At 44.9% G+C, this 14,910-nt stretch overlaps 1 protein-coding gene across 3 annotated transcripts in view; it reads right to left on the reverse strand.

The window, feature by feature from the left end:
- The window catches only part of ERI3 (ERI1 exoribonuclease family member 3), a 1,537,399-nt gene that overhangs the window by 1,467,722 nt on the left and 54,767 nt on the right, over nt 1–14,910 (reverse strand). For 2 of the 3 annotated variants that reach the window (XM_085602780.1, XM_085602781.1), the window contains exon 2: nt 1,127–1,225. The exons of the other annotated variant lie outside the window; for it this stretch is intronic. In XM_085602780.1, coding sequence (XP_085458906.1) covers nt 1,127–1,175 — 49 coding nt within the window. In that variant the 5' untranslated portion in view covers nt 1,176–1,225. The remainder of the gene's footprint in view (nt 1–1,126; nt 1,226–14,910) is intronic. 3 annotated transcript variants of the gene reach the window in all.

Genomic DNA, 14,910 nt, shown 5'->3' on the forward strand with positions numbered 1-14,910 from the left:
TTGCATAGATCTTCATGTTTAGTACATCGCCATGGTTTATGATTGCACCCATAGCTTCGTTGAGATTGACCTTGAGCGCTGGCCAAAAGTACCTGAAACACCATTTTTAAGTGTATTAATGGGGTTTATGATTAAAGGCTTAAGCGTGTAAATCAGATTTTTTAATCATGGGATACAAGTTGTTTTGCAAATACTTCTTGTTCCCAACCGATAAATTAAAATTGGTCATCCATACTGACTAGACTTGATGTAGCGACAGCTTTGGAATCAGGTTAATAGCTCAACTTCACATCATAATTGTGGACAGACAAAGGCTGCAATATTTTGCAACTAAGTCCCAAGTACATCTCCTCATTATCTTTTCCTTACACGAGGGAACAATTAATTAATTTTGATTTATAGAATTATTGCGTAACAAACAATGCGCCCACTTAAGGGGCACTTTAATCTTTTACAATCCAGGAAACTGAAAAACAAATATGAGGGACTTCTTGGAAAAGTTTGTATGAAAAAAAATAAAACAATGCAGAGACTTTGCCATTCTGATCACTCGGCACATTAAAAAACCAAAATGATGGATTTCCATATTATAGGGGCTGCAATTGCATAGGTAGGGACCTCCATTTGAGTTAAAAATTGATAGGAGGAGCAAAGGCAGATCAGCCCATAGCAGGAGCTCTGCAAATACAATTGTTAATTCTAAATGTAGATACTTAGGACAATACAGCCAACAGAAATTGAAATCCGAACCTTAAATGGTAGCTAAAACAAAGCATAGCAAACCGGAATAAAGTGATCAAACCGGGACACGTCAGACAATTCTAAACTAGCAAAAGTTTCTACACTAGTCCAAGCAGAGGACCTGCACAAGTGGCTGACAATAAGACAAGCTCATCAACACTAAGGCAATTATAAATATTTGCAGATCACAAAGTAACAAAAGAGCCCACAGCCCTGTGTGATAGGATAAAATGAAAAGTCCAACTGGGCTGTCATTACAACATTCAACAACACAATAAGGTAACAATATGCCAGGGTTACAAATCCTTGACATGAATAGTGGGTGAACCACATATCCACATGAAAGCTCAGCAACCCGTGACCCAATCTGAGGCAGATTTCTTACTTCCGTCTTGTCTGGGCTCAGGTTCAACTTCAACCCAATTCCGTTCCATCCTTCGGGCCACCTCCGCCAGTAAGTCAGTCAGGAATAAGATCTCAGCCCCTAAAGTGCAAGAAAGAGATACATCTGTGTAATCAGCATGCTGATGGCACTGCACACCATGCCTCAGGGTGACATCGCCCAGCAGTTCAACTCATCAGTGCAATAAGCATGGAAACACAGAGAACCCCCAGCAGTAACCGACCCTCCACCAAGCATGCACAGTAACCCATTACAACCCATTGTGTCTGGACCTATAGAAAGTACAAAATCCTACCATCCACATCAGCACTTCGAGGTCAAACGTGTAAAAACCTGCCCGGATGGTTTAAAAGGCTGAGCCCGAATATACTGACTGTGATCCTAGCATATAATTTGCTATATATACACACACCATCAGAAAGCATTTCCATAAACAGCTCTAAAACCAGTTGTCTGGTCGTTAAAACAAATATTGGTGCTTCAAAGTAAGACTTATCTAGACATCAATCTAAATCCTGTTTTACAAACCTTCACAGACGCTTCTAGTTCAATAAACTCTACCTCAAACACAGTTTGAAGGCCCTTGCAGTGAAAATAGTGTACAGGCGGGGGGGGGGGGGGGCTGCATCTCATTTAATTAAAAGAGACACAGGCAAATTAAGGCGGTATGTACTATGGACCCCTGCATGTACTGATGGCCAAAATAAAATGCAAAACCGAAGCTAACTTCCTTCACTCCTTGAAATTCAGCTTGCTATGTACGCTAAGACTGTCAATATTCTTATTCATAACATGACACAAGCACAATTCAGACCAGGTGCATGAACATAGAACCAGTGGGACTCCAGTGTACATGAAAAGTGATGCATGTTGAAGACATGTAAAGCCTTGGATCTTGAATTTTAATTGCTTGCCATTTCCAATATGGAATTCATGTGCCATATATCCCCATGCAGTTCTCTCAGCTAGCCTGGCCTTGCCTCCGGTTTGAAAATGTGTATGCGTCTAACGAGCCAAAGCCACCAGTATTGCCCAAACCAGTATCCTTTCTATTGCACTTTAGACTGTCTTTACCATCCATATGCCTATCCAATGTTGTGTAGCCCCCCTGCTTTATAACTGAACTTGTTGTTGTGTTATGTTTTGCCTGTGGCACCAATGGTGTCCACAACTCCACAACTTTGCCACAACTTTATAACGGACCTCACTCCAAAGTATTATATACCTATCAGTAAAGATAATGGGGTAACCATGTGTCCCTTAGAACCTGGGTGTTCATAGTATAATCTACAGTTGGTTCTGTTGGGTGGCATACTTGCTTAGCTTTAGATAATTAATACAGAACACCAGATATATCAATTTCAAATTCAACAAGTAATTAATCCTAGAGGTTAAATAATAAATGATGGAACACAGCAAGAAAACTGCTCTGTTCATGTCCTAGCAGTTTTCTTGACCCAAGGCCATAAACATCACTTAGGGTTTTAGGAATACATGCAATATAATCATATAAAGGGTCAGAAGCCTCTTATCAAATAGGATTTATTTATGTCACTTGTTTTTATCATGTATATAGCTCACCTATGACTTTACTTTGTCACTCAATTGCACTCACTCATTCACGAGAGTCACCTTTCTCATATTGCTGATATAAAATTGTTTATGTGAGCCATATACATTTATTCTTGTAAGAAAAAAAACAAAAAGAGTAAAAACACGGATACCAAACTAACGTCAAAGTGTTCTTGCTGTGTTCTCTCTCTCTCTCGCCATCTATTGGCAGGCTTCACTGTGAGTGACAGTATTCTGCTCTTTCACAAGGAGCATATTGGCAGACAAAGTAGTTTTGTTTAGAGCCAGGAACTACTCTGGAAATGTGTGCTTTTTGAGACCAAAAACCAGGTTTGCTTTTGCCAATGTTTGTTGTAATGGTGAGGGCCCGGCAGCTCCCACACCTATAAGATTTTACAAAAACGATGCCAAAACAAGAAACGCATTGACAAAATCAATAGGGTGACCAGCAATTTCAGACCTACTGGCTTGGCCAGTGCTTGTTTATTTTAGGTTTCACATAATCGTATTGAAACTGGTTACACTGATTTTCCATTATGAATATTTTTGGGAAATGCTAGCATACATCAACACATTTTTCTAAATTATGCAAAGAAATGGTACCTAAAATTTTACAGTAGTTTAGCTAAAAAAAAAATGTTTTCCTACTTCCATTGTTTTGTGAAGGTTTTATTTTGAAAGCAAAGAAACTTCAATCTTGCTTTCAAGCTTCTTCAAATATTTGCATCTAATCAGAGAGCATTCTGGGAGCATTATTCATAGCTTCATAGTGCTAAACTTTCAAAACAGGTGTACACATGTTTATACTGGTACACCTGTCAGCAGTGCAATCCGAGCTATAACATTTACTTAGAGCGCTCACCCTAATATAAAGGCTTTGCATTAATGAACCATGAATACAAGTTTGAAAGGCATTAACACATGGACACAAATATTACCTTAACTGCAGGCAATGCCTTTCTCAGATCCATAATGTGATACTGTAAACCGGCAGACAAAGGGTTTGTGCTGTAGGGGGTTGTTCCTTCTTGTCTCAACATGACATGCCTGCTGCCGACGAGCCGCATCTCCGAGGACCTGTTAGAGTCCAAAGGCCAACACTCGGTTGGTGAGTTCCTTCCCCACCGCCCCGGTGGACCGACATCTCGCCTGGGGCCAACAGGGTGGATGCTGCTTATCAACGCAATTTGGGTTCCCGGCACCATTTTGCAGCCCTCTGCACTGCAGCGCCTTGGATCGACCTGGACTCCGGCTACCCGCTGTGGGATCGTCTGACCCGGGGCCTGCCTGCCATGAGAGGATCGAGCTCCCCGGGTGTTCACTGGAGAATCCTGGATGCTGACGCTCCATGCAGCAACCCTCTCGGTGTAGCTGTATTTAAAGGAGACCAGTCTTGGGGAGTAATTCCCCCCCCCCCCCACCAGCTCACTGCCCGGACGGATACCCGGTTGTCCGGTGGTTGGACGGCCATCGGCGGGGTCCACTAGAGAAGTGACTCCTGGTGCGCGTCCCGACTCCCGCTGTGTCCCGGCTTGCCTGTTCTTGACGTACCTTGGGGTCCGAGGCACTGACGTGGCCCATCCCGCTGCAGTCTCGCCCCGCGCGGACAACCACTGTTCTTGGCCCGCTGCAGCCTCACCCGCATGGCCTTCGGCACTCAGTGTTCCTCTAGCCTCCCGGGAGGGGGAGGGGGGGCCGGGCCAAAGACCTGCAGCACCCGATGCATCGTGGAATTATACGTCCATATAAGCAGGCCAATGTGGGCTTGTGAAATGATACAGCTTCATATTGCTGTGCACTAAACTCTCTCTGCTAGAAATCCGAGGTGCAGCTAGAAAAGGCTGCAGACAAGGTCCAGGAAATTGCACACTCTCACAGCAGCATCACAGTACTCTCTCGCTACAAAGCCTCCTTTCAATGTTGAAAGCTTTCTTCCAGGACCATAAAACCTGACTCGCTCCATCTGGTAAAGGGAGTGATAAGCATCAATCCCTAGACACCTCCTGCGAAGATAGTCAGCTTCTCCGCAATACATTCTCTGGAACATATTCACTGTTCTCAAACCAGCTCCATCTGGTAAAGGACAGTAGTGAGCATCAACTCCTAGACACCGCGAACAGTGACCACCCTAAGGATTTTACCTTATTGATCAGGTGAGTGCAGTGGGGTGCACGCGTGCTTTCAGGGATGAGCTTACCTAGGGTGCAGAGGGTAATTACGGCTTCTCCATGGAACTACTAAGGTTGAAACTTCAGTTAGATTTCAAAATCACTCTGTACCCCCTCTTTATTATGCTTATGCCTTGCTCATATCTAGCTAACGAAGATAGAATTTATTCCACGCGTGGCAGACAAACCTTATAAGCAACCATGGCCCCAAAATCTACCAAGGCACACTAAAGCAGTACAAAATGTTGTACACTTGCAGCCAGTCCTGTCAAGGGCTTTGACTACACCTGAACTCAATTTATGGTCTAGTCATCAGCTCATGTTCGATATACTCTTATGCCCGCACCCTGCACGTTAAAGCCCTGCTACTCTGTGGAAGTCTGTTTCCCTAGGCGAGAGCAGTTTCCCTCACTGCCAGAGCCCTGCTCCTCTGCGGACCTCCTTGACGGCAACCGGAAGTAGTGTCTGATATACTCTTATGCCCGCACCCTGCACGTTAAAGCCCTGCTACTCTGTAGACATCTTTTTGCCTAGGCCGCAGCAGTCTCCCTCACTGCCAGAGCCCTGCTCTACTGCGGACCTCCTTGACGGCATCCGGGAGTAGTGACCCGCACCACTTAGACCTCACCTGCAACCTCCATCAGCCTCTCTTGAACCTAAAATATACCCACCCTCACCAGCATGGTAGGGCCTTGCCTGACTGCTACAGGGGACAACTCCTACACACTTGTCTATCATCCTAATCTCTCCAAAACTGCTGCGAAAACCTTCAAACACTACATCCTGAAAAAAACCCCGGAGACCCTGATCTCTAAACTTCGATTTAGCACAGACAAGGGCACAGTCCTCAATGACCTCATCTTCTACTCCCAAAAAACATCCCTATAGCGCAAAACCATCTCAAACCTCCTTAACGTGCACAAAACCAGGAACATCCCGTACGGCACTAAGCTCACGATCGCGCCCTCCTCAATCTTGCGAGCTGACCTCTCCATCACCCAATACAAAAACAGCATCGTCCTGGTCCAAGCTACAACCAAAAACCTCCACAAATTCACAGACCTTTTCACACTCCTCAAAAAACATGTGCACGACCCGCATCCTACCTTGCTCACTCAACACCAACTGTCTCCACCTGATCCCCCCTTCCACACCCCGCTCAAGGCAGCCCCAGGAGTAAGGACAATAGCCCCCCACTTAGTCTTATCTGAGCCCCCATAGCTCCGCCTGGGCCCCCCCCATCCCCTCCAAGGGCACGGATCAGACCAACCCAACCCTGGCCGCTCCCCACCCTAAACGGCTCTTGAGAATATATCTTCCATAATTACCCTGGGGATTCCCCTCCCACCCCTACACTACCTCCCTGATTCCTCAAGGAGATCCGGCCGACACCACTCTTCTCCAGTCAGTGCTCATCCCCACCCACATAGTGAATCATATGAGTGACACCTGCAGGGTAGCAAACACCCGCCCCATCGATCCCTTGACCAATCCGCCAAGCGCACCTAGTCACTCACTAACTACTCCTCTCAGGGTTCTTGACTCAGGTCAACCTAGCCCCATCACCATGCCACCAGCGCTTGCCCACCGATTCGTTCCCAAATCCTGGTCCTCCTGCCCGCTAGCTCCTCCCACTGCCTTGGATACTAAAACCCATCCAAGGACCTATGACACAGGTCGACCTAGCCCCACTTTCACAGTACACGCGCATCACAACAGAATCACCCCCGCACCATGGACCTCCGGTCCGCAAGCTTTCTTCTTACATGGATATTGAAACTCTGCACCTCAGAGCATACATAACTCCATTCTGGAACTAAAGAACCTCCTTGACCTCACCGAACTCTCCTTCTCTAATTTCAAGTTCCCACTGAACTCTACTCTCCACCCCCCCACCCCCGTCACCGAGCACCCCCATCACCCGTTACCGCTACCCTTGAGACGCTCTCGTAAGCAGCCCTGCCACCTATTGGAAGAGAAAATTCTAGCCCTCCTTACTTACAACTGTGCCCCTATAACCCCAAGCTCACTAGACCTCACAGAAGAGGAAATTTTAGCCATCCTCCTTACTTACAACCCTGCCCCAGTAACCCCAAATCTACCAGATGTGAGTGACGAACATACTATCCGCACGGTTGCAATCAACCCCCACAGATAAGCTTCCCTCCACAAAAGTGGAGAGGTTGATAGCAACCTAACGCTAGTTCCCTTGTCTACCCCAACTCACAACACTCTCTCCGACACCCCTCTGTCCGGCCTCCTAATTAACTGCTTCTCAGCAGCTAAGCATGCCGCGGATATCGCTGATCTCATCCTGAGCCAAAATCTCGACCTAGCAATCCTGACGGAATCATGGCTCAATGAATCCTCATCTCCCTGCCTAGACCTTCTAGTCCCTCCCAACTACAACATCGCAAGACTGGACAGGCAATCTAATAAAAAAGGGGGCGGCATTGCTTGCATCTACCGCTCTAACCTCCTTGTCACTGAACTTCTGGCAAATTCCACAGACTCCTGTGAATACCTTGCACTTTCCATATGCAGCAACGCCACCCAACTGTGAAGAATGCACATCTTTTACCACCCGCCAGGCATGAACGACACCTTCACTGACCACCTCATGGAAATCATCACAGCCAAGGTTTCCCCTAATTCTAAAGACATTTTCCTTGGTGATTTCAATCTGCACTGGAACGACCTCAAGGACCCTCAGGTCAAAGCCATCAAAGGATTCCTGGACGACCAAGACCTTACCCAAGCCTGCTCACTCCCAACGCACTCGAAAGGCACCACTCTAGACTGAATCATCGCTAAGGACTCAATGGTCAAGCTCATCTCTATAGATCCATGCGATTGGTCTGACCACCAGGCTATCACTTTCCTACTACCTGGCACCCATAAGTCTTGGGCACCGCAACCTGTGATTCGAAATGTTGGGTCAGAGATACCAAGAACCTTGATCGTGGAGAATTGGCTGCTTGCTGCAAGTCTGAACCCCCCACCCTCATATCACAACGGTCAATGACCTCAATGATCATTACTGCACGACTATATCTAACATGCTTGATGATCTTGCTCCGCTAAAACTAAAAAGAACCTAAATCAAAGACAGAAACCATGGTTCAACGGAGCCCTCAACGGCGAGAGGAGAGCACTTCGGCAGGCAGAAAGAATTTGGAGACAGCACCCCTCAGCCGCACATTTAAAACTTCTCCACCAGTCAAGAAACACCTATAACAGAAACATCCTCAACTCCAAAAAATAATTCTTCAGATACGAACTGGGGAACACCAAGAACAGACCTCACAAGCTTTTTGAAATGGTCAAACACCAATCCAACAAACTGGCTAAAACCTTTAAAGAAACCCCTAAATCCCTAATATCAGGCGAGGAATTCTGCTCCTTTTTCTCCGACAAAATCACTGCCCTAGGAAACTAACTTAGATTCGCCACCGGCTCCCAACCCCTTCCGGATCTGCCTCCGCTCTACTCCCCCAGACTTCACCCAAAAACCAAGCGCACTGGACCAATTTCAAAGTTTATGATGAACACTCCGTCTCGAAAATTCTTTCCTCCCTAAACCCGAACAACCACTTTAATGACCCACTCCCCTCTAACTGCTTAGCTGCCGCCTCTCAATCTATCATTCCTAGTTGGACTGCAATAATCAACGCCTCCCTTCTACAGGGGTCGATACATGACTCTGAAAGCCGGCCAAGTCCTCCCCATCTTAAAAAAAAAAACCTACAATGGATCTCATTTGCCCTGACAACTTTAGACCTATATCTAATATGCCACTCCTAGCTAAAGTTCTAGAGAAATGTGTGCAACAGCAGTTGAGTCAACACATTCCCAACTTCCATCTACTAAACGACTTCCAATCCGGTTTCAGGCCGGAACATAGCACTAAAACCACCCTTCTCCACATCGTGGACGATGCCCCCCAAGCCCTCGAAGACAAAACCTGTCTCCTAATCTTTCTAGATCTATCCCCGGCTTTCGATACGGTCAACCACGAAAAACTCCTTGAACATCTCAAACTCCGGATGGATCTAGATGGCACTGTCCTGGATTGGTTTAGGTCCTTCCTTCAGAACTGCTCACAGAGATTCCTAATCAACTGTAACCTGTCCGCTCCCTCTCCGATCACGGTTGGAGTCCCCCAAGGATCAACCTTGTCCCCTACCCTCTTCAATCTTTACCTTGAACCGCTAGCTGAAGTACTACACAACGCAAATATCTCCTATCACATGTATGCCGACGACACCCAGATCTACATCAAAATCTCTTCTCCTGATGAGATTCTTTCCTTGAATGAGACCTTGAAATGGTCCATTGGCCCACCGCTAACCAGCTCAAACTCAACGCAATAAACCCCCAGAATTTCTCCTACTCTCCCCACCCACAACCAACCCTGATATTCAGGAATAGATTAAGGCGATCACAGCTTTGAACTGCCCACCAACCATAGTGGAATCCCTTGGAATAACCCTAGACTGCAGTTTGAACATGCGTGACCACATCAACTCAATGGCTAAATCAGCCAGATTTCACCTGAACTACCTACGAAAACTGAAACCCTTCCTTGACACTCCAGACCTAAAAATGGCTGTCCAGTCACTAGTCATCTCTAGACTGGAATATGGATGCTCTACCCTCACGGGTTTACCCAAGATTTCCCTAGCCCCATTAAACGCCTACCTCAACGCGGCCGCCAGACTACTAACAGGTTCAAGGAAATTCGACCACATCTCACCACACCCGAAAGCTCTGAACTGGCTTCCTTATGTGGCCTGAATCCAACTCAAACTGGCCTATATCACTCACAAGGCTCTATACTCAAATTCCCATACATTTCCTGCCCAAAAACTCGTGGTATCCAGAGCAACCAGAAACTCCCGGTCCGCTTGCTCCAACCAGCACGCTTGCGAAAAAAACCTCCAAAAAAGGGTACAATCTGGACTTCTCTGGGGCCGCACCAAGAATATGGAACTCACTCCCGCCCGCCATGAGAAGGATTCCATCCCTGGCACGCTTTAAAAAGGAGGCCAAAACCATCCTAATGGGCACATTCCTCTCAATCTCTTGCGGTGCAATCACCTCAGTGTTTCTGATCCTCTTCCGTTTACTGCCACACCTTGGACTATCCGGACGATATCCACTCGGCACCTCCGGGCATCCCATCCAAGGATCTGGGACCTCTATTTTCTCGTATATTGTTTTTACATGTTTGTATCCCATATGTTTTCCACCCCCCCTTCCAAGTCTCTTGTATTTAACCTGTTGATCCTGTAAAGCGCTCTGATACCCTAACAGGTCAAGTTCGCGCTCTATAAAACACAAATAAATAAATTAAAATGACAACTTGCTGCCCTTGGCCCCAAACAATATGTCCTGGGCGTCGGGCTATAGGAATTCCACATCCCTGATGGGAAGCTCCTGAAATACACTTTCTAGGCTATATTTCTTACTCTCCACCTTGCCCAACAGCATGGTGATGGGAGGCCTAGTACTAAGGTTAAGTTCAGTTTTCATTTGTTTTAAGATTGTATGCTGCAGAACCTTTAGAACTGCATTTCTTTCATCCATTTGTTTTCACTGCTGTTTTTATAAATAATCAGACAATTTCTACATCTAATTATAATTATGTTAGGCTCTAGCTATTCTTTTTTTAACTCCTAGCTAGAATGCAAAAAATGAGAATATGGTCAAATTTTCATTAATTTAGTTTAGTCTAATTTCTGGTCCTTCAGTGACCTATGCATAAATGCATGTACAGATACATACTGTCATATTTTGGGTCTCTTTCAATACCACGAGCAGAGACACTGTAGTTACTGTGTGAGAAATATATTTTAAAATCACACATCTATATCTTTCACCTAAAGCTTCAATTACCCTAGCCCAGGAAGCCTAGCTGAGGACAAAGATGCCAAGTACAGCACATTAAGCCAGTGTTAGCCAGGTGGGTAGTCAGGCAGAAAAACATTTACACCATGTGATAGGTCAGTATCAGAATAGAGAAAAAACATCAGGGCACCCAGTAAGTATTCCTGGGCCTTCATACTGAGTGCCCAGTAATAGTGAAACAGTGTTAAATGTAATGCTGCAATACCATATGTGATATTAATGCACACACAGTTATCCAAGGACACATTTTGCCAGATGAAACTTAGTAGAATGTGTCCCCAAACGAACGGCCTTTAAATCGTGAAATAGCTTAAAAGAACTGGTGTGATTTCACCTGTAACTAAGGGCCTGATTAAGAGTTTGGCAGATAGGGTTACTCTGTCACAACGGGACGCATATCCCGTCCGCCAAATTACAATTCCATTATATCCTATGGAACTTGTAATTTGGCGGATAGGATACCCGTCACATTTGTGACAAAGTATACCATCCGCCAAACGCATAATCAGACTCTTAGTTTGTAACTCCCTATTTCATCAAAAAAATAATTATATTATATACAGTTTACACCCAAGAATTACAGATCCATGCAATACTGGAGGTTATGAGTGCAAAATGACTCATATTTGGAGATTTGCCCAACTCAGTGTGGTGGTCTGGTGGTGCTGCACACAGGGCCTGGGTTCAATGCCTGGTGCGTGGATTTACAGTCACAGGGTGCGGGAAAATCGACCCATTTTTACTGGGTGCTGCATAGAAGCCTGACTGAACAGAAAGGAACAAAACCACTTAGCCTATATTGATTTACTCTAGCAAGAGCTGTACTGTTAAAATGTACATACAGGGGGTCATTGTGTGTAATTTGCTGCATGGGCTACATGAACTTGCTGCTGAAGACCTCTATGTCAAAACTACAGGTAGATCGGGAAATCGGTGGGTGAGCTCTTTCCTGACTAAATACATATATTGTGTGCCCTGCACTACTTCCACTCTCTTTTATGGAAAGGTTCCGCTAATTGAGGGTGTTAGCAAAGCATCCTTTGAAGGTCAAGCCATAAAATCTGCTGCCACCACTTTAGGTGCACCTTCGAGCACGATTACAATGAACTGCAGCATCTGCACATTTGAACTGCAGCTACTTCACACGTGGTGTCAAAGTGACGGTGAGATTTGTACCCCACTTATCTTACAGGAGTACCCGGAACACAGTAGGGCTTACTTGGGAAAGGCCTGTGGATGTAATGTGTGGCCTACAGTGTTGCTCCTAGAACGTAAGGGAAGTTGGTTGTGATCCAGTTCAAATAATAGAAGATTACCAGTAAATAAATCCGTCTAACCTCTGGAGCTATGGCCATTGTTACTCAGTGCCTACCGATTTCTCATGTGAAGTGAGAATTCCTTAACTAAAAGGGACGAAAAAAGACATCGGACGCAGACAGCTGACATTGCAGCAGCCCAGGCAACTAAAGCAAATGAGATCTCCATTTACCAATCGAGTTTTATAAAAATGCACCCATATCACAGATAGAGAACATACACGGCAAGGACTGTGGTAAACTAAATTAGCACAGAGAACATGGACGCAGTCAACAAGGATCCGCAATTCTTGTGTGCGGGGGAAGATACTGAGACAGACAACTTGAGCAAGGTTGTAGAAGAGAGGCCCTTGGTTTCACAGCTGAATATTTAAGATGCTGACGAAGCTTCAGAAGATCGGAAATAAGCATTTAGTACAGAAGTATTATTGTAATGCATGCTCCTGCATGGGCGGCTCAATTTCCACAGGCTACTGCTATAGATATTGCAGGCAACATTCAACTTCTCAGTTGGAGTGGACATGTATAAGAAAAAAATATCTGAGCTCTCCCAGCAGAAACCCCTTAATCTTGTGGCTGTGAAGAACAAATTTAATTAATACTGAAGCAAAGCCACCAATAGTATTTTGGAAAGGAGGGTAAGCAGTAATGAAAGACGAAAGTACAGCTACTAGTTAAGTATAGTATACAGTTCTTCCTTTGCAGACGGGGTAACTTTGCTATTTGGGCTTCTTCAATAACTTCAAAAGGTGCTTCTCCCATACCAAAGCCATAAACTGGGGTTTTAACAATTTTAGGAGAACCACAATTAAATTATATTTCTTTTGTTTTCATATCCTTGTGCAGCAGAGATCCACCTAAAAATCTTTCCCATTTTAACATTACCCTTACGTATGACACATCCACATTCTGCCAGCAAGACCTAGGCTAGTGATTCGAAATTGTATTAAGAAATAATGCATGCTTATCTGTTTCTCTATTCACAGGTATCCAAAGACGTCACACAACACCTTCACGTTAGGCCTGATGCTGCACAATAGTCTGACAGATACAAAAAGTGATGTAATTGGGTTTATTTTGTACATCTGTACAGTGTGTTTCATTTCTGCCACCCACGCCACGCCATCAAAACACTACACGTAGAGGTTAATAGTGTAGAAAGACCACCCCATCACAATTTTGTGAACCTTTCAAGTTGAGATGTGATCCGACTGCACACACAGCCTAGTCAGATAATAGAATAGCACTTCAAGTATTCTTTTTAAAAATTATTTTTGTGACCAAGTAAAACGAAAAGAAAGGCCTGGTCATGGGCCCATTTGCATTTATTTGTGACGTTGTATGTTTATAAGGACAAGACCAGACTAGCTGCATGTATGCAACTCTACTAGGGGATTATCTCCAAAAGTATGACAAATTCTTAGCTAGGATGATATTTGGAGTGATTATGTACTGGAGACCGACTGAAGTAGATTTTGCCCATATCGTACAAAAAGGCTTTTTGTAGTGGAACTTTTATAAAACTCCATACTGTGGCATTTGTAAGAGCGTGTAATCCCAGAGTGCTTGCTTTTCAATGGACAGTGATATTTAAGGTTCAGAACTTACGGTTATGGTGGCTACAGAGCTTCATGAGAATATGCTGCAGATACTGCACAGGAATACATAGATCATAAGCATGTGTTATGGATTCTGTACATGTTCATTGTGTCAATATGACACATGAAAAGGCTTGCAGTCCTGAAACAAAGGGGGTTTATAGGGCCCCCTCTTGCCCATTTGCATGGGGATGCATAGAGGGGGGCACAACATGTCACCCTCGTGTGCAAGCACCCCAGCACCTGAACGGCATGGACTTTGCAGTTCATGCCGCACAGGAGCTTTTTGGGGCGTTTAAATGGCGTTCATTTTCAGAGGCACTACTGTGGGACCGCCAAAAAAATCCCACCAGACACGAGGAAACTCTTAATCTGGCGGAAGGTGGGCACACGGGTTTGGCAGTGCTGGCCACCAAAGTTGCAGTCCGCTCCCACAGCGCGAAACTCTTAATCAGGCCCCAAGTATTCAGAGACCAGGACTAGTAGTTTTCAAGTCTGACCTAGGAACAACTCTTGCCAGCCTCCTCTAATCTTGAAAAGCACTTCATATTAATACTCCATACATTGGCTAAGCCACCTTCAGAAAAGCCACTTTGCTGGAGCGTCATTCACACTTTAGTTCAGCCAACAGGGTAGTATACAATGGCAGGGGGACTGGGTCAGTGTCCTTAAACATTGGCTTGAGGGCAACGTCAGTCACATTTCTAAAAATAATTTTTTAAAATTGTTTTTAATAAGTGAAGTGTACATACACAACGCATATTCTATATCACAATTATTGGAGTGGACTTAAATCTTCTTTTTGGCAGTAGACATCCAATTCTTAATAGTAGCTTTAGTATTTGGTTATGTCCAGTTCCATCCCACTCACCCCCAACTCCTACAGCTAATACATAGGCATAATGTGAGTACAGGAGCAACCGGTATCGTCAAGACCCTTAATAGAGTAGACAGGACTTCCTTCCAATATTTTTGGATTACTGGTCAACTCCAGACCACACAAAACCAATCTCAATTCTCACCATTGCACTGTGTGCACATAGGGGTGCTAAGTCGACCCCTTTGCCATAGTCTGGAGGGAGGGTAACAGTACCTGTGCAGGTATTAAATATGTATAATTCTCTATCGGGCTGAAATGGCTATTTAATGTGGAGACAGTTATGCTTTGGTTCCTTCTACCTCCCAGATAGTTGCCCCACATC

This window comes from Triturus cristatus, chromosome 4_2, assembly GCF_964204655.1.
Source record: "Triturus cristatus chromosome 4_2, aTriCri1.1, whole genome shotgun sequence".
Taxonomy (NCBI): Eukaryota; Metazoa; Chordata; class Amphibia; order Caudata; family Salamandridae; genus Triturus; species Triturus cristatus.